Source organism: Colossoma macropomum, unplaced genomic scaffold, assembly GCF_904425465.1.
Source record: "Colossoma macropomum unplaced genomic scaffold, Colossoma_macropomum, whole genome shotgun sequence".
Classification (NCBI taxonomy): domain Eukaryota; kingdom Metazoa; phylum Chordata; class Actinopteri; order Characiformes; family Serrasalmidae; genus Colossoma; species Colossoma macropomum.
In genome coordinates this window covers 1,355,023-1,381,626 of record NW_023495761.1, presented here as the reverse complement: position 1 = coordinate 1,381,626, position 26,604 = coordinate 1,355,023, and the positions used below count along the sequence as shown (strand labels likewise).

General features: G+C 41.1%; 1 protein-coding gene across 2 annotated transcripts in view; it reads right to left on the bottom strand.

Moving 5' to 3' along the window:
* Positions 1-617: 617 nt before the first annotated feature.
* si:ch211-214c7.4 (protein piccolo) overlaps positions 618-26,604 on the bottom strand; it is a 32,113-nt gene continuing 6,126 nt past the window's right edge. For both annotated transcript variants that reach the window (XM_036563383.1, XM_036563384.1), the window contains exons 2-6: positions 14,801-15,524; positions 13,876-13,957; positions 8,463-8,623; positions 5,599-8,247; positions 618-3,181 (exon numbers count right to left, since the gene is read on the bottom strand). In XM_036563383.1, coding sequence (XP_036419276.1) covers positions 2,082-3,181; positions 5,599-8,247; positions 8,463-8,623; positions 13,876-13,957; positions 14,801-15,416 — 4,608 coding nt within the window. In that variant the 5' untranslated portion in view covers positions 15,417-15,524 and the 3' untranslated portion in view covers positions 618-2,081. The remainder of the gene's footprint in view (positions 3,182-5,598; positions 8,248-8,462; positions 8,624-13,875; positions 13,958-14,800; positions 15,525-26,604) is intronic.

The following is a 26,604-nucleotide window of genomic DNA, read 5'->3' as shown; positions in this document are numbered from 1 at the left end:
CACATTTAACAGGGGGTTGGCAGTGTGACAGCACACTGAATGACATACAAGACATTTTTATAATATAAAGAATTTGACATGTACACTTCATGTCAGTCACAGTGTAGGACCATATACATAAGATGACAAAACAAAAAGCTCTCAGGAACTTTAATGAGGCACAACAAACAAGACCCAACATGGCTTTTTGTCAGTGTTGTCTACTATTACAGACTGATATCAGTGCATTTTAACAGCTAAAGTTTAGAAAACTAATCTATGGTGGTATATGGTTGTGCTTATGAATGAATATCCTTTGTTATCAGAACACCGTATTTCTCCCAAGAAATACTGAGCACCATTTTGCAGTGTAAGCTACAGTTTTGCTGATCATTCAGTAAATTAAGTCCCTGATTTCCCTTTTATCAGAATGAATATATAATTGTTTAGCTACTTAATTCATCTGGTCTGAAACTGAAAGGGCTGCTAATCAGGAATAGGTAAACAAGCCTTCACTCAACTGTCATAATTCCTATAAATTTCTTTCCCATACGTAATATGCTACATAATGCCTCACATTACAGTACAAGTAATGGCTATATTTTAAAAAGTGATCCAAGTCCAGAGCACTAAGTTCCTTTTAAGCTAACCCTTCATTTTACTGAAACATACTAAAAAAGTTTATAGAAGGAAGCAAACCATGGCTTAATCTTTAATGCTTCTAGAGCTCATTCCCAGCAGTATGCTGGCAGAAGCATAGGACTGAAGAAAAAAAAACAAAAAGATTTATCTTTAAGAACCTGGTGGATAGTTCACCAAATTAAAAACAGTGCACTTCCTCTGTCTCAGAGCCTTAGTGGTTTGCAGTGCTTTAGTCCATAAAAATAACACGGACAGAACAAAAAACATCTGGTCAATTGGCAACATTCTTGTTTGACCATACTAGATATTCTAGAAACCTCCATAGAAAAATCTTAGAAAGGGTTCCAATTACAAAAGCCTTCTCTCCAGACATTGAGAGCACTGTCCACAGAAGATATAACTGACAGAAATACACCAAGAGTTTTGCCATAGATTTTGGCACAGTACTATTAGTCAAACTACTCTGCGTGATGTAGCAACACAGCTGAAATATAAATGTGCCTTGAGAAAGGTAGCCAGGCGTTCAGTAAACTTAAGTAAACAGCCTTTTGGCTCTGAGGGCTGGTGTGAAATAGCAAAGCCATCTGGCAGAGGTGAGGAAGTGTATATGATGTCTCACCATAATACACTGTATATTGTAGATAGTGAATCAGCTGTAGTAAATTGCTGGGTGTTCAGTAGCTCTTAAATTGAGAGACTGAGGGCAAGGGTGACAATGAAATTCCACAGAAAGCATTTACAGCATCAGTCACTGTAAATGAAACTGTATAAGTGGTTACAGGGTATCAGATATAACATGGTAACCTTGGCTGTGATCAAATCTGCTGGTTCATAATCAGACAGAAGTCCATAGATTGCTTGTAAAACAGTGAATGAAAAAGGCATCTCAACCGCACATACTTTTAGTTTAAACACTTGGACACTATTCTAACCCTCTACACCAGGGGTCCTGGTCCTGGAGATCTAGCAGGAGAGTTCAGATCCAACACACGAGCATCTAATATTCAGTTGCCTGGATAGGTGTGCTAGATTAAGGTTGGAGCTAAACTCTGAAGGGTAAGAGATCACCAGTACTAGGACTAGGCACCCCTGCTCTACATCAAGGAACATCAATTCTATTCTCAAAAGGCTAGCGTGGATGAGTTTCACAGTTGGACTAAGCCTGGTAATTAATGAGTTGAGGAGCTAAATTGTGTGTGAAAAGACAAGAATCGATGGCCAATGCTCCAGATGGGAGGTCTTCAAATTTAGACCCTGAATCTAATTGCCAGTCTCAATTTGTCATCACTGATAGTTAAATGACCTGATGTTCCTGGTTGGCCACCTAGTTGTCATACCTACCAGTGACCAAAAAATCCACTGGACTGGAAACAGGATTTAAAGTCCAGATTAAAAAACCTCTGCTCTAGACCCTGAGTTCCAAATATCGCCTTTTCAGCCTGCTCAGTCTAACACTAACCTTAATGATGAGTCTCCAGCTCTACTACTGTCCACTCCCCTTGAGAAGAACCTGAAGCCTCTGGTGAAAAGCTGCTCACCGAGGTAACTGTGGCAGAAGGTGGAGTGAGTGGGGGCAACAGGTTCGGCCACAGGCTGGTCTCTAGGGGGCTCAGTGTCCCGCCTGCTCCACCAGGCAGAAGAAGCAGCGGGGAGCAGCTGTCTCCAGCCAGCAGCAACGTCTGGTTGATCAGCTGCTGGACAATGTCAACCTTCTTGCCCCAGTCCAGCTCCAGAGGAGAGGGCTGCTCTGAATTATTTAGAGGAGGGCTGTCTGGAGCTGCAGGGTGGGTGAGCCCCACTTGGTCCTGGATGAATTTCAGAGAACATGTGCTTTGTGTCATGGGAGATGTGTTGTCTTGTGGAGGATCTTTGGTTGCCTCTGTCTTACTACATAACTCTTTGGGGGTTTTATATTCAGCCTTGTCTTCCTTCACCATTTCTTTCTCCTCCATTTCATCTTCGAGGTCTTCTTCTGCATCGCTCATCTCCAGTGCTTCATAGATAGTGCCAAGCCCAGAAGGGGAGAGGAGAACTTTTGTCACGGTCTTGTGTTGTTTATTTGGGTGCTTATTTTGTTGTTGCTCTAGCTCTTGCTGCCACTGCATTATCTGTTGCCTCTGCTTCAGTTCCTGCTGCTGTTGCTGAATCTGCAGCTGAAGAAGATCCCTCCTCTGTTCCTCCAACTCCTTCTCTTTCTCCTCCCTCATCCTCTTTTCTTCCAACTCCTCCTCCATTTGGTTCCTCTCTTCCGTTTTTTCATCACCATGATAACTGTTGCAGTCATTGGCCTCATGCTCTTTCTCCCCTATTCTTTCCTCCTCTTGACTCTCAACCCATTGGCTCTGCTCTTCTCGCCGTTGTTCGATCTGCCGGAGCTGCTGCTGGTGATGTTCCAGCCGTCGGAGCTGGGCATTGGGTCCCACACTTGGTATTCTTGGAGGAAGATCAGTAGGCAGACGTGGTGGATTGGTCACATGATCCACATGTGGCCTGGGACGGCGCTTGGGTGACATGGTCATGTGGATGGTGAGGACTTCTTGTTGGTGCCGGTTGTTCCTTCCTGTGGAAAAAAAGGCAAATGGTCCAAGCAAGTGTTAGATCAAACACAGAGGGACAGGGTGGCAAAGCAATAAAAGAGTGAAGGGTGCAGTAGGAATAAAGCATTAAAAGGAGAGATGGGGAAGGGAGAATTGGATGTAAAGCATATTACAATGGAATGCTAAGCAAGGCATAGATAAACACATTCAATACATTTGCATTACACTGTTCAGAGTGAGAAACCTTGGTGAATAGATTTTGTGCAGAAGTTTGTGCAGTGAAAGCGGTCACACCCTGTATATGCAATAACCACTGACTATTGTGAAGAGGAGACAGGAAAAAGAAAAGCTTGTGAGGTTAAAACAACCCTCTTCAACAGGGCAGTTAGGTGAACACATGCAAGACCAAGCACTCACCATGCATATTAAAATAAGACAGCAGTAAGTGAGTAGGGACTTTGTTGGTGCATCCAACTTTGTTCTTATTGATAAGCATATGAACTCCATGCATATGCACACATCACACCACAGCATGCGTCAAGCAACCGTAGTGAACAGCAAACTTCACAGTTCTGGCAGCCATGCAGTTCACATACAGTGAGCAAAATAAGTGTAAGCTCATCTAGTTTAGGGGTGCGTGTAGTTTGGTGCATCCAAGTGAACAGACTTGATGTCTTCTCAATGCAACTCACAATGTGCCAGCCAGCTTCTTTAAAAAGTTTAAATAACCAAAATCAATTTTGGCTGCTAATCAAAGCAGTGCACTTGGTCAGTCCCAGACAAACAGCAGAAAAGAAAAAAAACCAAACCACAAGGAGGTGTAGGGATTAAAAAAAAACAAAAACAAAAACAAAAAAAAACAACAAGGGAGGAAGAAAGGGAGAGGAGTACTAAGCACCTTGATAAAGAATGAGATCCAGAAGCCTCGTAGGATCAGATCTCGCATTTCCTCCTTCCTCCTCAGGATGGTGGGAATCGAGGAGGAGACAAGGTTTTTAAAAAAAATTTAAAAGAAGGGCGAAAAAAAAAAAGGTGGGGGTTGGGGAACACAAGAACAGAAGTGGAAGTACACTGGGACAGGAGAGCAGAAATGTTCTCCATGTTCTTCAGGTGTCTTTTCATCATTCATGTGTAAATTAACTTATTTTTGTGGTGTTTATGTAAAAACCAGTCAGCTGGTTTGTTATAAATCCTGTCATAATGCTGCAGTGACTGACCAAACACAAGGTACCACTTTCACCAATAAGGCTAAATAATTACAAAACTAGGGGGTGCCTAATGAGTTTATCCAATTTTGTTAGTATAATACATATGTAGGCATTTATTTAATCGTTCCATCTGTTAAAATTAAAACAAATCTATATACTTTTACAGAATGTGTAGTGTGGATTAGCCTGGCTCAGCTTTAGGCAGTCATTTAGTGGGGCAATGCCCCACCAACCAATCATCATTCCATAAAAGGCTACATCGATTAGTACAGGAAGGCTTGCATGCATCTCATTGTATTGGCTGCATTTTAGGGATAGGCTGTATCCTGTGGGAAGATAAATTAGTAGACAGATTCTCCAAGTGACCTTTGGTGATTTGCTATACAAACGTGCTTCTCCTCTTGAATCTTTCCTGATCTCAACCCCCCCCACCTCCCACGTGATTTTTACGATGCACCAACGACAAACTGAATGGAGGGCATATTCAACCCATTGCAAGTGCTGCGGTTCACCATTGTTAAGTCCATGCTTCTCCACTATAATGATAAAAAGAAGTTAATTTTCATTTCAGAAAATCCAGCAATCTGAAGAAATATACTGGGAAGAGAGGGATTGTGTTAAATGTCTAACCTTTATTTAAAGCTACGACAGCAAGTACTCAAAAAACACACAGTTATCACAACATTAAAGGTAAGGGTTAAGCAAACCCTAAAGTGCAGAAGATAAACAGGGCATGTGCATGAAGGGGGAGAGAGGACTAAGGTTAAAGAGGACAGACGACAAACTCAAAGGAGTAAATAAACATAATACAAAACCAATTAATTTGCATTTTCAGTAAAAAGGTTTGGATAAATACACACACCTTTCAAAAGTCCATTCCACAGTTCTTTTTGCTTCAATACTTCATTTTTTTTTTCATTCTCTGAACTCCACAACAATTCATGCCAGTTCAAGGTAACACCATGAGTATTTTGAAAAGGAGAGAAACACTGTTGCCCTAATTGTAAATAGCAGTAGCTATTGCACATACAGGAATTTAAGCCATGTATCCATAAATGTAACTGTACTAGTAATATATGTTGCAGGGTGGATGTTACTCATTCTGATCAGCCTCTTTTCGTCTACTCGTAAAATTTTTCCCTTTTAAACAACATTAAGACAAAGCTGGAAAGACCCTGGCAATGAGACAAGGGACACAAAGGTGCATTTACGAAGTGCAATTTATACGTTACCTGCCAAGGAGCTATCAGTTTTTTCGCATATTGTGGAGTAGTACGGATGCTGAGCGTCAAGGTCCCAGTCCTCTTCTTGGTGCTGTGGAGAGGAAGGATTAACCAAGCCTTCCTCAACAGGCACAGTGCCACCTTGTGAACAAGGTTCTGGCAACTCCTCACTCGCCTTCCCACAAAGCATGTACTGTTGCTCCGAGTTGGGCTGTAGATCTCCTTGTTGCTCAAGATGAAGCTGGTCAATATCTCCAGAAGCACAGGTGGGCTGAAGATTCAGCTCCTTGATGAGTGATGGATCTTTAGCCTCCTCTGGAAGCTGCTCTTCGTTCTCCAGGGAGAAAATACCTGGGCTTTTGGCGCAACTCTCAGTGGTAGACTGGGCATTGGAGTTAGATGTGGTGGTGCAGTCAAACCCATAGGAGGCAGCTGAGGTGGCAGACTGAGGGGTGTCACTACCACCACCTCCTTCTGTCTCAACACAGGCATCCTCACGTTCCTCTAAGGTAGATAAGCTGTGGGCCACTTGTGTGCTGCCAGAGCCTTCTTTGCCAGTGGCAACAGGTTCCACATTGGACTCACTGATCTGCATCTCTCCTTCAGTGTCACTAGCCTCATCTTCAGTGGCTGAAGAAGGGGACGATGGCAGAGATGTTGGTGCAGTTGCTGGACCACCCAACACATCAGCAGGCAGATTCTCCGGTTCTTCCTCCTCATCACCTTGTTCAAGTTGGATGCCTAGATCTTGCATGATATCTGGCAGAGCAGCAGGAACAGGACTGACTGGTGCAGGCTGCTGCTGCTGGTTCTCCAATCCAGGGCTTACATTGTAGTCTTTCAGCTCCTCAGGTGTGCTGGTGTCGCTGAAACTGTGGGCAGCTTGTTCTGGGCCACTTGAGGTGTTGGACAGGGACATGCCTTGGGGATGAGGTGCCAAGCCTGGATTGAAGCTAGCATCCTCTGCAGAAGGCACTGGTGCAAGCTGAGGTGAGCTTAGAATGGGCTCTATAAGAGCTGGGGATTGACACGAGGGGCCTCCTTTGGCATTTTCAACATCCAGCCAGCCTTGATGAGGAGCTTGGATTGGTGTTTCCATGCTGGGTTGCCAGGGGCTAGAGGAAGGACTTGAGAGAGTGGGGTCTGGTTGTAGTGGCTGGGCCCAAGGATCAGCAAAAAGATTTGGTTGGTCCCACTGAGCTGCAGGAGGTGCAGAAGGAACAATGGGTGGAGGCTGCATACGGTTCAGGTTGTCTAATCTGTAGTCTTCTGCAAAGTCATCTTCATCTGCATTTCCATAACTTTCAAGCCCACTCTCAGTAATACCCTCACTAGCCATTTCCACATCTTCATCTTCCTCATCCTCATTATCAGGGCACTGCCTGTGTGGGTCTTCTGCTCTTTCTGATCCCACTTCCATATCGCAGACACGATCTTCATCATCATAGTCATCGTCTTCATCTTCTTCATTGGCAGGAATGTCAGGGACCTTCTCAAAATCTGGAGATCCAGCAGATGCACCTTCAGCATCAGCACCTTTCAGGCTAGCCTCACCTAGATCATCCATACTTTCAGTGCCCTCAAGGACACCAGGAGCACTAAGCTCTGAGGCCCCCTGCTGACTGCAACTGACATCCTCAGAATCAGGCTCAGAGAGCAGACCTCCTGCCCGCCATACTGATCCAGTCAGACCTGCTGAACCAGGCCGGGACTCCTCTGTAGGCTGCGTACCGCTCATGTCGGACACAGACACCTGCTGACTGCCCTCCTTCTCCTCTTCCTCTTCATCTACATCATTGTGGATTAGCTGTTCTGCCTTCTCAATCACCTCCATGCCTTTAGGGGGCACTGGATCAGCAACACATAATTCAAATGGTGGAGCCATTACAGGTTCTTGTAACAGCTGTGTCACTTCCTGCTCTGCTGGAACATTGACCGAAATATAGTCCTCATCATCTTTTTGGAATTCTTCTCCAAATGGAACAGAGGCAGAACTAGACACTTCAGGAGAAGGCACTTCAGCCTCTGGCTGTATAGCTAATGGCTCAATATCATCTTGCTGCACAGTGGGAACAATCTCAATATCTGAAGTCCCCGAGGCAGGCATTTGTACCACTTCATCTTCCTGAACTTCCACTGGGGCACTGATCTGTTCATCTGGCTGTTCTTCTAACTGTACTGCTGAAGTAGCTTCCACTTCTGGAACAGACTCTACAGCTGCTAAAGGTGTAGTTGTTGCTGCAGACACAGTGGCCAGAGAAGCTGATGAAGGTTCAACAGTCTCTGCTGCTTGTTCTTCAGTAGACTTTCCCTTGATTACCAATGGTGAAACAGACTGTGTCGGTTTGGATGTTTGTCGTTTCACAGCAACTGGGGTACTACTGCCTCCTTGCTTCTGGCTGTGGGACGCTGTAGCTGTCTTGCTTGAAGCAGGCCGCGAAGCAATATTTCGGGGGCTTGGAGGGACCTTCCGTGTTGGTACAGACTTATTTCCATCTGCTTTTAGTCGAGCTGTTTTGGTGTCTGGAGGTGGTCGTTTGGCAGCTGCTGCCGTTTTTAGGGGTTCAGGTTTTGAGGTTTTTGTAGCTGTAGGTTGGGTGCTGGTCTTGGTAGCATTCAGTTTTCTGGCCGGTGCACTGGTGGAAGGTTTACCAACATCTAGAATACAGAGAAACAAATTGACATTTAACTGGATGAAAACATTAAATACTAAAAGGCTGCACTGAGGGAAGAAGTAATGGAAGCTTCTACTCATCATGGCCACAAATACAACCTGAGAAATTATTCATGGCTATCTTTTAGCAGCCCTCTCAATAATTCAGAGTGAAAAACAAAACCTCAAATGTTTTGTTACCACACAAACAGAACTCTACCTTTCTTGGCTGCTGCAGTTGTAGTTGATGCTTTAGAGGGTTGTAATGATGCTGAGCGGGCAGCAGAGGGGGCTGAGACAGTTCTTGAGGATGCAGGTTTTGTGGTGGTGACTGTTGGTCTTATTGAAGCTGAGGAAGTGGTAGAATGAGGGGCAGTAGGCCTAGAGTGAGGAAATGAAGATTAATAAAAACCTTTCAAAGAGATACGGATAATCAGCACACAGATTCTGATGGCCTTCACCTTCCAGTGGTCTTTTTTATATAAATTTACTCTCTTAACTTTTGAGATGGGCATAGTAATGATCTTGCAGACACAGTTGCTTAAGTTATTAGTTCACAAACTGTTTTATACCGTTTTATACCATTTATACCAGCAGTTTCAAAGATGGGCGAAGGAATTAGTGTTTTGCTCAGTATGCTGAAAAGAAAGTCTAATCAATTTCCAGCAGCCTACTTTTCAGTTTAGTGCTATGCTCTTATCCTCTGTCCTCACAACATGGCATTTATTATGGTAGTGGTGGAACATGTGCACATTAGCTCAGCAACTCAATCTCCAAAACTTCCTGTCTTTTCCCTTTCTAACATTCTTCTGTGTACTCCCATGCAAACCAATCTGAACCATTACTACCTGGGTCCCAATGAACACTGATACCAGGATATAACATTTACCCAGAATCATATTCACTGAATAACACGAATAACAAGCTTGTAGATGTGATTGTTCACTGCAACAAAGATTTTTTTTTGTTTGTGTCCTTTGCAGAACTTTTTAAACCAGTACCAAGACATCAGGAAAGGACTTCAGAAGACAAAACAACACATCAAAAGACAAGCCAGCATATGGAGAATGTAGTGCTATGAAACATCATGGAAACAGTAATATTTTAGCCATGACGTGGCCAAAAAGTGCAGTGAACGTGTTCCTTATATGTGCACACAATGCAGGACATGTTTAAATGCCTGGGCCCCACATGCCTGGACTATAATTTCGCCCCCACAAATCAGTCTGCAACAATGGACGAGTGTTCTGGAACCACAACAAAAGATCTGGAATTCCTTGTTAGATTCCATCAATCTAAAAGGATCAAGATGACCGATGGACTCAACTTGGGCTAAAGGAAGTAAGACAAACAGACAGCTTTGTAGGCTGATAGGTGAATAAGAGGGCGGCGCATGAATGAATAAATAAATGTATGGGGAGGGAATTATTGGCCTACAAAGACAACAAATGGATTCAATGAAATGGAGGACGTTAAGTAGAGATAAACAGCACTAATGTAGACCAGTGTAATCAGTTTATGTATCACTGCAACATCCAAAGTAACCAAAGAACTCAATTAAGCCAAACTGTAATGGGAAAGAAACAAAAGTTTCCGCTTAGAGGAAGGAGACATACATTTAACCCCTATCCCTATCAAGACCATTGACTCAATCATGTCAGACCTAGGATTTAAGAAATGCTGGAAGGCCATGTCATAAGCCATTTAAAGTAAGAAAATGGCTACGCTTGACCAAACCCAATGACAAAAACGTGGACTTTATAATGCAGTTACATATCCTGAAAGAACTCTGAAAAACTGGAAAAGAAAAGCCTAATGCCGTTTCATTTTTCCCCAACCGTAAACAAAAAATAATTGGCAAAGAGAAGGAAAAAAAACAAAAAAGCACCCCCCAACACACACACACACACACACACACACACACACACACACACACACACACACACACACACACAACACACACACACACACACACACACACACACACACACACACACACACAGAGTGAAGGTTGAAATAGAACTACTGAAGCAGAAACCGAAGAGTTTAACCACTATTCAAAACGTTAAGAACAACTTGGTCTGAACTTCTCTCCCCAGCACATCCACTTTTCTACACCTAGACTGACAGCGTTCCTTGGTTTAGTCCCAATGCGTTTATTAAATTAAGAAGGAAATCCAGACTTTTCATGAAAGCAAAAACATTCACAGCCAAAACTGCTTTAGGCATATCAGCCCCTCATTAGCTTGTTCTCAAAGGACTCAGTTGCAAGATGTTTTATGTGTCTAAAAATGAACCTAGTCTTGTTCCTTTCCAACGTGAGAAGAATTAAACCAATCAACTTGGACTCTATAGGAATTAAAGTGCTCTTTTGCCTAAATATCTGTATTATTAGAGACAGCACAGTACACTCGAGCTGCACTGGCATCATTACATTGGTTTGTGCAAGTTTGTGTCCACATAGCATTTTAATGCATTAAGTTCTAAAAACACATTTAGATTAGTGACACAAATTCAATTGCAAACAGACTTTTCCTCCAGCAAAAAGCATTTCTTCGCCACAGCGGATTACAACCCTGTCCTGACAAAGCTCTGGAACGCACTGTTTGCTTGGCCTGACTGCTGTCCAAAACCAGCTTTGCTGCACAGCTTACCCAGGCAGAAAAATCCAAGAGGCTTGATCTGGGAGAGACAAGCCAAGCCCCCCCCCCACTGCACCACACACACACACACACCAAAAAATTAGTCAAGCTTTAAACTAAGTTTAAATCAAAGGCTGTGTGACAGACAGAAAAGCCTAAGAACTGACAGACAGAAAGAGACGGGCAATCTTCTCTCTTAGAAGCAGTCACAGAAAGGGGATGTTTCTGTTAAGCTGCAGTCCAAAGCCTGGCAGAGACCAGGATAAATCTCCCCCCTCCTCTTTGGTTTCTGGAGTCCGTCAGACATACCACTGTGAGAGAGACAAACGAGGGTGGGAGGGGCTGGAGTGCTAAATTCTAGAACAATTTCCGAAATCTCCCAGGATAAAAGTAATCTCTCAGACTTTGGGCTGTGCTCGTCTGAACATAAGTATGGAGTGTGCATTTGTGTGTCTCACATGTAGCATCAGATTATTATTAAAACAAACTTACAGCAGTTGAACTCTGCCCTAATTGAAAGCGATAAGGTTAAACCCCTCCAAAAATAAAAAAAACAAACCCACGCCTACAAGAGTGGAAAATCACTTTGCATCTCTGTATCCATAACGCTAAACTGATACTGGTAACTGCTGGCTATAATACTGTGGAGCGAAAGATGAAGATAATTGCGATTAAACGGCTACATGTTGCAATATGCCTTGAAGTATATTAAATATTAGTTAACCATGTCAGATTATTGATTTAAGGATTACATCTAGAGCCTTGATTGACCAGGGTGCTCACAGCACTGTGACTGGTCAGGGGCTTGTTTGCATATTGAAGCCTTCTGCGATATCAGTATTGCAAAAAACAATATTGCAAATAAACAGTACATTGCGCTGCCTTAGCAGAACACACAAGTCCCAGAGTTTCCCCCAGAGTATTACTTTCTGTTCAAATTTGGCAGTTCTCTTTCACACTGTGCCCTTTTCTGTACCCCTCCCCCTGTGTCTTTCTCTTGGTCCATCATAACCCCCCTCTTTTTTTTCCCCTCCATCTCCCCAAGTCTGTCAAACACCAACTTGGCTGACCACACCCATGCACAGGCTCATCATATGGCACTGTGCACATTTTCACAGCTTGTATTTACAACAGTAGGCTCAGAACATAGAAGGCTTGTAGGGCCAAACAATATCGTAACGAGAAGGTCTGGTGACATCCATGAGAAATTTGGGCTAAAAGTGGGAGGGAACCCAAACTTTTTAGATGGAATGTACCCTTGATTATTTTGTTAAACACTGAAATGACGTACCACAATTATTCAGCCAATTTGAGAAGGAATTAATTTAATTGCTGTTTTTTCCTGTGTTCTCAATGCATGTTAGAAGTAAAAGACACAATCACAATTGATTTTGGGCAAATTTTGCACTGGAAAACTGTCCAGAAAAGATTACAAACTTACTTGCCATGGCAACAAATGGTTCTAATTTAAAGGCTTCTTAAGATCATGACAGGCTGATAAATGTCTGTAAAACTGGCTGAACACAATCCAGTTTAAGTTCAGATGAGAGCCAACAAAACACTTCAGAATGCCCTCAATAGAACTGTCAGCTGCAGAAGACGGTGCTAGAGTGCTCTCGAAACGAAATTAAATAAAAGGGGCTTTGTGTGTGTTTGTGTGTACAAACATTTTTCTTGAGGTGCTGTGTGTGTGTGTGTGTATGTGTGTGTATAGTAGGATTTATGCTGTTGTGCTCTTTATCCAATAAAGCACTGCATTAGGGAGGAAGTCAGCAGTTGCTACAGTGACAATCAGTATTTCATGCAAATACAATAAAAGCTAAACATTCAAATCAAGAACAAACTGAGAGATAAGGCAGTAAAAGAAAGTCAGCATGAAGTAAACCAAACAAAGTCCCATTATTCATCTTGAGTTAGGGGAGGAAAACCTCAGCTTATCCTCCTGGGAAGCTAAAAACCAAACTTGAACAATTCCAGTTAAAGGAATAACTGGAAACTGTCCGTGGTAACAGAGTATACTACAGATGTGGCAGATGGAGATCATGATGAGAAACACTGGGGTATTCCTTTAATCAAAGCCTGACTTTATTCCTCATGTACGTTTGACTCAGACAAGGACAAGAGTATGAAGCAGTAACCACCAAACATGCAAAGGAGGCCAATTCACTGCCAAAGCCCACAGTCAAATGCCACAATTGAAGTGTGCGCCCTCAGTGCAAAATCCCCACCAAACCTCTTTCGTTTTGGCAGCTCTCAACCTAAGTGACTCGGCTGAAGCAGTATTAAACTACTCTGTAGATTATTTAAACAGAACCACACAGACAGGCATACACAGAAACACAAAAAATACCCTTTCCCAAATTTATGGCTTTTTTTTTTTTAAAAAGACACTTCAGTTTTTCCATTTTGTTTAAATCATTCCTATGGGCACAGTAACCAAACAGGAGAGTATGAAAATTACATAGAGATTTAACTCTGGATTATGTGCAAACATCATGAAGGCTGATATCAGCATCAGTTTTAATATGAGACTAATGGAAACCTATGTAGCCTCTATGCTTTGTGTTTTCATATCAAAAGTTTAACCTCACATTAAACTATGCTTAGTTTTGTCATATCTTGCAAACACTGAAGTCTAACAATTTCATTGTGGCAATTTATCTGAGTATCCCAAACACAAACCCTCATTAATGTTTGTCGGTTAACTGCCAAGTGAAAACGACAAGAATGCTTCTTAATTTGTTTTTTTTCTTCTCAATTTCAGTTTGCTGAATGGTAGCATAAGTTTTTTGTCAGGCTGCCGTAAGTACTTTTCACATCTCTTCCATTGGATATACTTACATATTGCTCTCAAATGTTCATAAACATCACTCACCATTCATGTGAAGATTTATATCACCCATGGACCAATGCCTCAGATCTTAATCTTTAAAAAGAAAAAGAAAAAATTCACACCCAATATTTTTAGCAATACCTCACTGATGGGCTTACCTTGTTGTCTTGGTACCAGGAGCAGTTCTGGAGGTGGTGGAAACACTGGGTTTGGCAGCAGGAGCAGTTGCTGGCCTTGGTGCTGCAGAAAAGACAAGGAGAGGAGAGAGATGGATTAAGAAAAAGCAAAAGAACTATGGTAAAGAGTGCAATAAAGTAAGCTGTGGCTTTGCACATTCACACTGTTTTGCTCACATCTAAATAACTGATAATCATCACCACTATCAAACTCTGAGTTACCCAAAACAGAGCAACTAAAATCTCATAGTAGCACCCATCATTTCAAGAAGATAAGAAAGCACGTTAAGTATGCTTCCTTGGCCAACTGTGAATATGTGGTGTGCGTTTCTTCAGTGTAATACTTTGAGGAACATCGGGCAGACTTTCCAGACACTGTGGTTTATGCTTTAGACAAGTAGTCTAATTCACCAGCTTGATTGAGAAACAAGGCCCTAAGCCATTTGAACAGCAAGCACTGAAACATTTTACTGGCCCCATTCATTCTCTGAGGCTAGGTAGAGATTGTGGCCTGGTCTGTTTTGGTGGCTTCTTTAACAACAACTAGTATAGTTGTTAGTGCTAGTATCAGACAACAACTGAACCACTTCATTTTGTTTCACATCTGTTTGCTGAAATAATGTCAGAAAACACATTGTAACAAAATTACAATTTCCAGCCATGGGTAGCTGCTACACTGGTGGGAGATTTTAAGACAAAGGCCGAGATTTTAAGACCAATTCAGAGGATGTCAGCTTTTCTGTCTAATTTTCATTTTTCTGTTTGTCATAAAATTGTCTAAGCATTTACTTAAAATGACCTATTAAAAGAACCAGCTGTTTATTCTTGTATATTCTTAACTTTAGGATGTATATTCTTAAATTTAGGAACACAACACGACGATTCCAGTTGCTATAATAGGCCTTACCTGTGGTCTTGGGCTTGACTGCAGCACTGTTAGATGCTGTGGCTGGCTTTTTGCCCAGTGATGCTGTCGCATTTGCGACTGCTCCTGGTTTGGTACCACTGTTTGTGGAGGCCACTGCTGGTCTAGTAGTTCCAACAGGCTTCCGTTCAGCCACCTTAGTCGGTGTCCTCAGTGCTACAGTAGCAGCAGGGCCTTTTTTGGCTTGTGCAGCTGCTCCAACAGGGACAGTTTTCTTTGCCTCCGATGCTGCAGTTGCAGGTCTCTTGGTTGCACCATTTGCCGCGGTCCTCGTAACACCGTTAGCCACTCTATTTTGAGCTGGAGCAGACCGAGAGGCTGCACTTGTGGTTGTTTTAGTCACTGCTGTACTTGGCTTGTTCTTTACTGGGGCTTTGGTCTTGTTTGCAGGCTGTGATGTCTTGCTGTTAGTTTTCTTTTCTGGAGGGGGCGCTATTGAGTCTGCTCCCTCTTGTAAATTTTTAGGCTCTTCATGCTGTGGAGGTGATGGACTCTCTTCTTGGAGTTGCTCCTCAGTGGCAGCTTCCTCAGCTATAGCTGCCGCCTCAGGGGCTTCTGTTGGCTCTGCCGGCACCGTGGCAACGTCATCAGGTTTCATCTCCGCGTTGCCTGGCGAGTTTTTGGATGCTCCAGTACGTGCTCACTGGATTCAATGCTGTACGCACTAATCCCAGGGTTTGGTGTTGGTAGGCCAACTTAAATTTCCCTACAAAAAACAAAACAAAACAGAACAGTTAATATCCAAGTATCCATTTATTAAACTAACACATCTGGCACTCCAGTAAAATAAATAAATAAATAAATAAATAAAATTTACACTGGTTAATATTAATTTTTTTTATTGTCATGTACTTCACCTGAATCATTTCACACTAAGTTTAGTTGCTTACTTGCTTGTATTAATTATGCTTTCACCAGGCACTGTGGTCATTTGGCCTGTGATCAAAAGGATGAAAGCAAAAAGGTGTTGGTTTTTCTTTTTTACATTTATATCAAAAATATTTGCCATCTGTACATCATGATATCTCTCGTTTCTTATCATAAAATTGTGTATCACTATTAAGGAGGACCTAAACAAGTGAGTTGACAAAGAAAACAATGGAAAGTAGTACAAGAGAAAAGGGAAATAGCATTTCCAACATGGAACCACCTAATGCATTGCATCGGTCAACACAAACAGGAAAGGAAATAAACAAGACCCAAAATAAACAAAAAGGTCAAATCCAGGTCAAACAACTCACAGGAAGAGTTACCATAATCCTAAAAGCTGAGCGAAGATCATGTCTAAAAAAATCTTATTACAGACTCATTTTACTCACAACTCCTTCAAACCACAGGAAAATGGGAAGAAGCCACAACCACAGATTCAGACACAAGAAAATGTCACAGGAAATAATCTTTTGCAGTAAGTGAAATGCTTAATAATTAATTATACTTAAATAATTATAATTCCATGAATGCACAACCTTTGTACTTTAGTTGCACAACCACTCAATGCACCATTTTAAAAATGCTGGTTATGTCAATCACAGGTCTCTACAAAAATAGCCTTTTTATTTTATGAAACTATGGCACAGTGAACAATCAAAAAATGATTGACCAAATAAAATATAAAAGAGCAACAAAACCAAAAACTAAAGTTTTTAGCCTATATGAATAAAGAAAGCACAGATGACTGGGAAATCCTTAATCAACACCAATGCCTTCATTCAATTCATGACCAACTGGGTGTTATGACAAATTTTGTTCATATTTAACAATAAGAGAGAGCTACCAAAAAATAACATAAAAACATGTTTAACACAAGTCATTTAACAGGCACTGCAGTCTCACTTCTTCTGTATCAAAAATGTAATACATATAGCGTATTCCTGCATCCCTATGACCAACAAATACATTTGCAGAGTGTTTGTAGAGTACTTGTTGAGGAATACTTAAAACTGGCATTGTGTAAGACTTTTTTGTTAACACTGAAATGGGCAGCATTGCTGAGTCAGCAGAGGGAGAAATAAGGGGGGGGAATCCTCCCTCATGCACACAGTAAAATATGGTGTACGTGCTGCTGCAAGGCATCCTGTAAAGCCTAAAGTAATAATTCAAAAAGTCAGAGGTGCTGGGTCGGATTTTGCAGGAGTTTTTTGGACCACGTCATTGTCTTTGTGTGTGTGTGACGTTAAGTCTTAAAAAGAAGTTCTCTTTGAGTACTCTCAAAGTGCAGGCAAACCTCAGATTCATCCACTCGGGGAAGGGGGCTGAAACCTCTCATGTTACAAAGTGTTGCTCCACATGTTGCATGCAATTACACATTTCGACCAGAAAGGTCTCCAAATCTCCACAACATACATAGCTTTAATCGCCATCACTTTTCGCCAAAAACATTTAACTCTTCACTGCTTCATCCCTTTTACTGCATTTAATCTATACATCTTATGACCAACATTGAGAGAATAAAAGAACAGAACACAAAAGGACAGAAAAAAAAATAAATAAAAAAAAAGGCAGTGCACTCGCTGACCTCTTTCCTTTCAAAAGTCTCCCCTTCTTTAGCCACACTGCCCTCATGGATTCTCTTTTTTTCCCCCCACTCTCCTCTCTTTTCTACTTATTCTTCTGTCTTCCTCCCCCGATCCTCCCTATGAGATCTGCTCCCTGTCAACAGTTACACAGATGGCCTGGGCAGCACCGCTATTGTGTAGACTCAAAAACCGGCCTGGACCGGCAAGCAAGAGACTGAACAAAGTGTGTGTGTGTGTGTGTGTGTGTGTGTGTGTGTGTGTGTGTGTGTGTGTGTAAGAAAATGAAGGAAGTGGAGAAATTCAATTTCTTTTAGACAACATTACAGAAGGTAGATGGAAGAACAGGCAGAAGCAGAATGAAATGAAAAAGAAGAAAATGAAAGAACATTCAAAGAGGGGGAGGGGGAGCAGGAGTTGATGAAGGGTGAGGTCATCTTTCTGCAAAGCACTGAAAAAAAAAGCCACTTCATGCTGATGCATCTATGGTGATATGCAGGAAAGGGAGGAGGCTTTCAAATAAGTTCACTGTGAAACAGTGCATACACACAGCACGTATACATGTGTAAAATAAATAAATAAATAAATAAATAAATAAATAAATAAATAAATAAATAAATGAGGTGGACGGTATCAGGGATGTTCATGCTTTACAACCCTGCTGTTCTGTAATTTCCATGACTTTGTGATGGTGCGTAACAATTACCTCAATAGTTATTTCAGTATTGAATACCGACACCTGAAACAGTTAACCAAGTAGCCATGACATGCCTAGACTGTACCTGCTTCTACTGCTCATGTTATCACTATCAAAAAACATAGCCAAATTTATAATATTAACAATAGTAATAATGATGCTACAACAATAAAAATCATTAATACTAATAATACTCGTATTGGTATTGCCATTATTACTGCAAATTTTTATAGGCCTGTAAAAGTAAAATTAATAAACAAATAAATAGTCATTCCTAAAAGTTTGCAACTGAAAAGTATTCTTTACTGTGTAAATACTACTACACATGCTCTAGTATCTCCTTCCGTTTGCTTGTATGGAAGCAGTGTTCAGTTCTTCCCTCCTGCAGCCTCATTTTAAAGCTTCACCCATCCTCAATTCCATTTTGTACCTTTTTGTTGGTGTGTAAAACAATATCACTGTTTGCTGTATCTAACAAAGGCAGATCGCTATTCCAGACCTGATAAGTTATATTCATCACATGAAGTTTACTCCCCACCTGCTGGATGGGTTTTTCAAGCTGATTCATTCAATCTGTTTTCCCCCCAACCTCAGAGTAAAACAGAGTAAAAATGTAAACACTTGTAAAGCAAAAATCTGTGCAAACACTTCATGGCGTAGCCGGCAAAACTGTTTGTTTTCATAATGCTTCATGTACCTGGCACACGCCCACGCTTTGTGTGCAGGGACAAGTGAACACTATACTGATTAATGTAAGGGTGTTACATAGGAGAGGATAAACTAAGCTGCAAAAAACAGCCCATTTACAATTTGTTTTTTCCAAGGTCACCAAAACCAAAACATTCACAGGCATCCTCCCACTGAGTCTTGTAGCCTGGACTGTGTTTTGAATGAGGCACAATATAGGGCAGTTAATCAGAACAGAGCTCATTTAGACACATCAACCTTAAAGGCACGTTTGTAAAAAAACAGCCCATTTAATTCTAAGGGATAAAGAGAGGCAGGAAAGTGATTATGCTAAAATAAATGACAACTGTTCCGTTTGGGTGTTAAAGCTTTGCTTACTTGATAAATCAATAAAGGATGGCTTAATTTAAAATGATCAACAGGGACAGCTAATAGAGATCACTGTACACTGTGCAGGTGTGCCATGACTGCAATACATGTAACTTCCATACACACTTAAATCCTAACAGGAAATCAACGATGCAGAAGAAACAATACCAAGGGACTGTACGGGTTGTATTGTAAGGGTTGGGTTTTTAAATGAATGTTTTCCGGAATGCCAGTGCAAAACACACAGACTGTCTGAAACAATGCTTGCAGGTTTGCGTTTTAGATAACTGATTGAAAGTGCTAAGATAAGGCTGTCACAAGGCCACGCCCCAACCAGAACTGGAGATATCAAAGAGGGAATCCTGACCAACAGGATTGATTGGTTTGGACAGAAATGTTACCGCATTTCTCTCAAAACACACACACACACACACACACAATCTCCTGTTTCACAAATAACAGCCTCCTTCTCATTTTGATGCCAATTGCAAAACAAGGTAGTATCAGCTTTCTGAGGCTGAAACTTAAGACCCAGAACAGCCAGAACTACTATGATCTGTGAGCAGAAACAAACATTTTACATTTTTAATAATACAGCCCAATAAATATACAAATCGCATACATGAATACCATATTAAATATTCTGTTAACCAATAATACCAATTCTAGGACTTCTACTCAAACATAAATCATAAGTTTTACTGTCTGACATGACCGTCAGAGAGACAGACAGAGAGACAGACAGACCAAGCTGTAGGATTATAACATTATGACCTGGTTGGACTGAATAAAGCAGAGTGTTTTGGCTGAGAGAAGCAACAGAACAAACTCTCTCTGGAGTACAAACACACACACACACACACACACACACACCTGGTCAGTGAGCTGGAACATGTATACACACTGTTTTATACAGAGCAGTTTCATCATTTAGAACCCAAACAGCTCTGAAAAATATTCCTTGGCAGGACAGAGATCTGACAGCCTCATAAAACTGTTCAGTCTCTGAGGAGACCAGCTCAGACTACTGTCTAGACCAGAGAACACCTTTTCCATCCATCTCTCACTCGGTACTCCATTCATCATCCTGACTGTTCACTACCCACCACTGACCCCCACCTTCACTAGGTGTGTGAACCTCTGAATTTAATGATTCGACTCAATCACAAGTCTTTAGGAAATGATTCAGTGAATCTCATTTCACCACCATTCAAATGAGATTTATTTTGGACACATTCAGAATTACTTCATAAAAACTATAAACAATACACAGATGTAACAGAGTGTAGTGCAATATAGACAATAAAAAAAGTTTGAGTACTCTAAAAAATAAACAAAGACATTTATTTTTGGACAAAAAGGATAAAAATACTTTTATACTAATCAAATTTAACATTAACAATGCAGCTGAATCAGCTTCAGATTGATGGGTCACAATTTATTGATGCAATTTTATATCCCTTATCTTCACTGAAAGTCTTCCATCTTTCTTTTCCCATCTTTCAGTCTCATGCTCTCTGTCTGAACATCTGTTTCTAAGTAGGTCACATTTAATGCCCGTTAAACTGTGCTAGCACACAGTGTGTGTGCTTTAGAATTAATGCAATGAGGATAATTACTGGAGAGAGTAGGATGTGGTATGACATCAGAAATGAAGTATAAGGTATCTCACGTGATCCTGTAAGAGGGGGGGAGCGTACAGAGGGCATGCATGATTTGCTATAGATGCAGGTGTAGCAGAGGGTAGAGGAGTTACAAAAAAAGGTGGGGGGGGCAAACAAATATACCATTTTTCTGCAAATTGTAGTGCACAATTTCTACTTATTTGCTGGGTTTATTGGGGGAAAGCATAAAACAAAAATGTGCCATACCCTTTACAAAGGCTACATTATGTACTTATTTTAACTTAGAAATCCAACAAAACGTAATTTCACCTGGGGTACCCAAACCTTTGCATGATTGTATTGGCTGCACTCCGGAAGCACAAAATATTTATCAAATTAAATGTTATTTGTCTAATGCTGGAGTCCCAATTTCTACATTTTACAAATGCTTATGTATTGGCATCAACAGATGAACAAAATTATCAGCATTGGTGCATCCCTAACAAAACGAATGTGTTTCTTTTGCATTTTTACTGTATCAAAAATCAACCACAATAAATATCATACTGTGATCTCTATCACTGCACCCCCACTAAAGGGTGTGACTGGAAGGGTGGGGTTGTGGTGGCTGCATATATGGTCAGCCAGCAGTATTTGAAATAAGGGTTTAAGAACTTTCTCTAGTCGATTACTGCATGTAATTCATATCTATCCTGCCCATAAAACCTATTCTCAATATGAATGTTAGCCTACCTATTCTTTTGAATGAAAACAGACACCTAATGTAACCCGCCAGCCTACTGGGCAGGGCAGCTGGAACCACGGGGCGAGCTGGCATTTGACCAACCACTTTTTCAAGTCCTGGGGTGACGACCCACAACTTTCTGACCGAGTACAAGACTCTTGCAACGGAAAGAAAATCTGTCTCTAAACTGCATGGAGTGCTAACATATTGGATGACTGCCCTTTGGCACCCAAAGCCCAGGGGCACCAAAAGTTGTTTCAATCACTCAATAAAATAATCTAAAACAAATTTAAAAATTGCAAAAAGTGTCTGGTTTAAAGGATTTTAAACAGCTGACTAGAAATGCATTGATAGACACTAGTATTGTATATCAGGAGGATACTGCGCCAATGTACTCAAAACTCACAGATACCAACGTTCCAATACCCGCTGATACCGTGTGACGAGTGTACACTGCCGCACTAATGAACAAACACAGTGGAAGAGGCTCTGCTCACACAGAAGTGTTACTGACTCTGTGACAGACAGAGACAAAGCTGTTTGTCACTTTGAAACATTCCGCCTTGGCAGATTCCCCACCAGAAATACACTGATTTTATACTGTTTTTAGACAGAGCTACTTCACATAACATTCAACTACAGCTCACCCAGCCAAACAAAAGACTCAGAGAAGACAAGACTCCATGTGAGCTCTTCAGATGCTGAAATTACGTATTTTTATTTTTTAAATTTCACCATCATAGTGTAAGACCCAGCTATATGCCTGAAACAGGTTCATGGTAATGTGTATTCGTACCTGTTATGCTGCATGAAAAAAGGCCCTGATTCAGTGTGCCGCTGAGTAGAATGCATGTTTACAATGGTCTTGAATCAAATGAGCAAATGCTTTTCTCAGTGCACACAACAGAGCTGTACTATCCGCATAATCTGTCCGTTTTAACATTTATTCTTTACAAAAGCACAGATCGTTCCAACGAGCCGCTGTGAATAACAGCAGACAGGCATTAAAAACATAGCAAAGAGATACTTTTGATTTTGGTATATGGAGCATATTTTTGGCCAAGCATCAACAACCTGATTGTTTATGTTCAAATTGGTAAACCAATCATAAAAAGGTTTGCGATACCCACAAAACACATCTCTATTTTCTACTTTCATATTAGCAACCGTAACAGAGCCTGTATCACTGCAAAATTTATGATCTAACAGAAAAAAACAGCTTGATATTCTTCAGTTAGCTATCTGAGGCTGAACTCTGAAGTGCATGATGAAAAATACTGACACTGTTTATAGATAGGTTTATAGACATGTGTTATTAAAATGACATAAAAGGTAGTTTATTTAGCCAAGCAATAGCCTAGCTGCATTTTGTCACTCAGCCAGCTGTGTTTTTTTCTCCTTTTTTAAACAATTTTGCCTCAACGCTTTTGAAGGTGTGCCGCAACCCCTCCTACTGGGTGTACCTGTATCACAGAACACCATGAATATTTTATGAAAACAGAAGCTTCATAGGTACATATCACATGTAAGGCAAGACAGACAAGGACTCCATGCATTCATACATAAGCAGCAGCAATATTAAGAGTATAAGCAGCAGCAGTGGTGCTGGTATGTGGGTGGAAAAACACAGTAAAAAGTACCTAAATTTAACAGCAAAACTGAAACGAATGTATAACAAAGTTATGTAATTTCCAGGTCCTGAGTGAAAACAGCTCACTCACATTCCAGTTTTGGGTCTCATACGACTATTACACTAACAGCAGTTACAATCTGACTGACTGTGTACCGTATGTGTGTGTGTGTGTGGTGTTCCTGAGCAGCTGCACACTGGCCACATCCTGCATTCTTGACATAAGAGCCAGCTCTACAACCCAATCCATCTTTCCCCCCTCTGTCCCTCCATTTTAAGCAAAGCAAAAGGAGAATTTCACTGCACAAGATTCGGCAACTCACAGCTCGGAGTGATAGATCAGAGAAAAAGGCAGCTGCATCATTCTAGCCAAAGTATTTTTATTAAAAGATCAATGATAATTTGTCAACTGGTTAATCAATTCAACATTAAGTTAAGGAACGTTCGCCATCAGTACAGAGCTGAGTGTATATAGATACTAAATCCAATCTGATTTTGTAGATAACACAGCCACACAGTGCACATTTTAAAAAAGTTAGTAAAACCAACCCCATTGGTGGATACGCTGGACTGCCGATTACTTTATAGGGCTACAGTAAAATAACATGACACTAACACTTTGTATAATCTGCTGTTCCTCACACTGATATTCTACAGAGAAGTATATAACTGCACACTCAAATTACGCCTTCTATAATAGAAATCAGCTAGTTTAAACACAGTTGAAACACCAGCAATACAAATAAAGTGGCTGTAGGAAGACTATTTTCTTTTAAAGATACATACCGAAAGAGTGCATGCATAGGTTATGTATGCTTAAGCAATTTCCAGATGGTTGCTAGGGTGTTGCCAGGCAAGTACAACGGTATTTTATAGGAATGTTAGGGTGTTGCTATGGTATTCCAGGTGGTTGCTAGAGATCCCGAGATACTGATTACTATGGTATCTCTGGTGGTTGCTAGAGTGTTGCTAGTTACTATCATATTTTAAGTGGTTGGTAGACTTTTTTTTTAAACAAGCAAAAACAGGCTATTTTCATTTTTCTCTTTAAAAATGTTATAAACCTCTAATAATAAACTTCAGAAAACATGTCTCACTGCTACAAGCTGTGGATAGTGTCTGTGTCACCTGTACAACACTGGCATAAATAGTAATGGTATAACAATGTCAACAAAGTATTAAACAATCTAATACATGAACATTTGAAAGTGGATCGAAATTAAAGATTATTACCGATATGCCCCGGTCTTTTCTGAGGGTCTCTTATTTCACAAGAACACCACCCTCAGTGATCGAAACTAGGCATCTGGGTGCAGCTCATCACAGTACAGGGGAAAACTGAAGAGTTGTGCCTCACTAAGTAGGGCTACCAGAACAAGTAGCGCTCTTGCACCTTTACATATACAATGAAAACACTGTTCTTGAGTTAAATGAAAAACCCTGTAATGGAAAGGTAACTGGAAGCACTGGTTGAACGCTTATGTATGTTAATGGTTAGCTGGTTAATCCTGAACATCCCTAGCCTGGATCGGCTCAGATAGCGGTATTTCAGAACAGATCGGGACATTCCTAATGATGTTTATGGCAGAAATGCAACTAAATTAGCTGTTACATATTAGCCCATTGGTCTAGGAATGCAAGCAATGAAGGAGTCATCTGAGAAGGGAAGAGAGGCTGTGTATGTGCACACATCTCACACCATATAACCATAAAAGGCTGCAATCTCACCATGCCCCCAAACAGACACTGGTGAACACACACATGGATCCAACCTCCTGATGAAATCTCTTCATCTTTTTTTTCCTCTTTAATACCTTTCATGCTCTCCATTCCCCTCCTTCTCTCTCCCTCTCCCTCTCATTATGACCAGCCATTCATCACTGTCCTGACAAACGGAGTGCTGGCGTGGAGCCCTGGTGTGGAGGACTTCTTACAGCGTGTCTCAACTACTTCAGCATGGCAGTGTGGGATGAGGCCACTGTTTGGCATTTTGTGGCTCCTCTGTGGCTGCTCTGTAACACTAAACTTCTACAGCTACAGCTCTGTGGGTATTCAGTAACCAGAGGAAAACAAATGACTCACAAATGGCCAACATTTTAGTAATAAAATATGAGGGTGTAAAATTTCAGTGCAATGGATACTTTAATTGAAAATCATTAAGGATTATCTGTATAGTAAGGCTGAGCAACATGGACAAAATTCAATGCTGCGATTGGGATGCATCTTATTAAACCGTGCAGTGAATTGTTTATGCAACATTGTCAACGATCACCCTGCATTATTTGTGGCCAATTAGTTGAGTTTATTGGATCATGTGAATGGATGTCACCTATTTCCCCACAAATGCATTCTTTAGTAGCAACTGTTGCCAGACTGGACCAGCTTTACAGAAGGTCAAATGACATTTTGTTGGTGCATTGCTAATGCTAACACTAGCTCGACTGAGATTTGCTAGTGTGCTGCTTCAACAGAATTAATCTGTGGGCAGATCATGGATATAGGTCAATTCCTTAATTTATTAAAAACACCCAGCAAAATGCACCTGGATCTTCTTAGGTCGGGTCAGAATGGTCACACAATAAAGCATCTGCAATCTGCAACCCTAATGTTCAAAGTAAGAAAGTAATGCTCAATACATGGAGGAGAAAGCATGCCATTTCCATTATGAGGCCATTTGTAGGTATTTCAAGCATGTAAAGAATTACATTCTCGTTACCACTGTACAGTCAAAGGTCACAAACAGTATTGTAGGTCTGTCACAATTATTAAACAACCATGTGATTCTTTTAGCAGACCTCAGTTATTTACTTGCAACTTGGATGTAAATTGGGTGCATTTTCATCTATTGGGTTGGGGCAAACGTAAATTTAAAAAGCAGACTTGTTGCTATAACACTGCCAAAGGGCAGTGGAGAGTAACCGTGCGTTCACACCAGCAGTGACTTTTTGCCTCTTGTCACTCTAATCACTGATCGCTTGTTGCCTATGGGCATTTCTGAACTCGAGCAAAGAGTTGGTTGCCATGATTTCACTGACACCACAAATCAGAAGCGTTCCCACTAAAACCTACAGAAAAATCAGTTGTCTATTAATTTAATCCCTGCATAGTGCATCATTGGCTGTGCAGTCAGTTCAGGAAGAAAACATTGTTTGGTCTTTGTGATCGCCACCACTTCTCCAATCACTAGTAGGAACAAATATCTAGGAACCAAAAAAGGCACATACTGTTTCAAAGTGGCAGAGAAAGCATGTGTTATTCTACTCCCAATGCTAATCACCACATCTCTTCACTCCTTTCAACAAGCATGAAGTTAAACTTTGCTCACTTTGTTGTGTCGCTGACTCCGCCCACTTTGTGCTGCCTACTGTCGCCTGAAACTGACAGCTCTCGTTCAAAAGCAATGAACTCCAGCTGCTTTGTAACACTGTCTTGCTGATGTGAACACAGGGTAATGTTTGTTTATTTGGTTTCGAGCTGCTTGTCAGGGAGAAGTTAGGGAGCAGCTAGGAAGCAAGGTAGATAAGTAAATAATGTGAGGAAA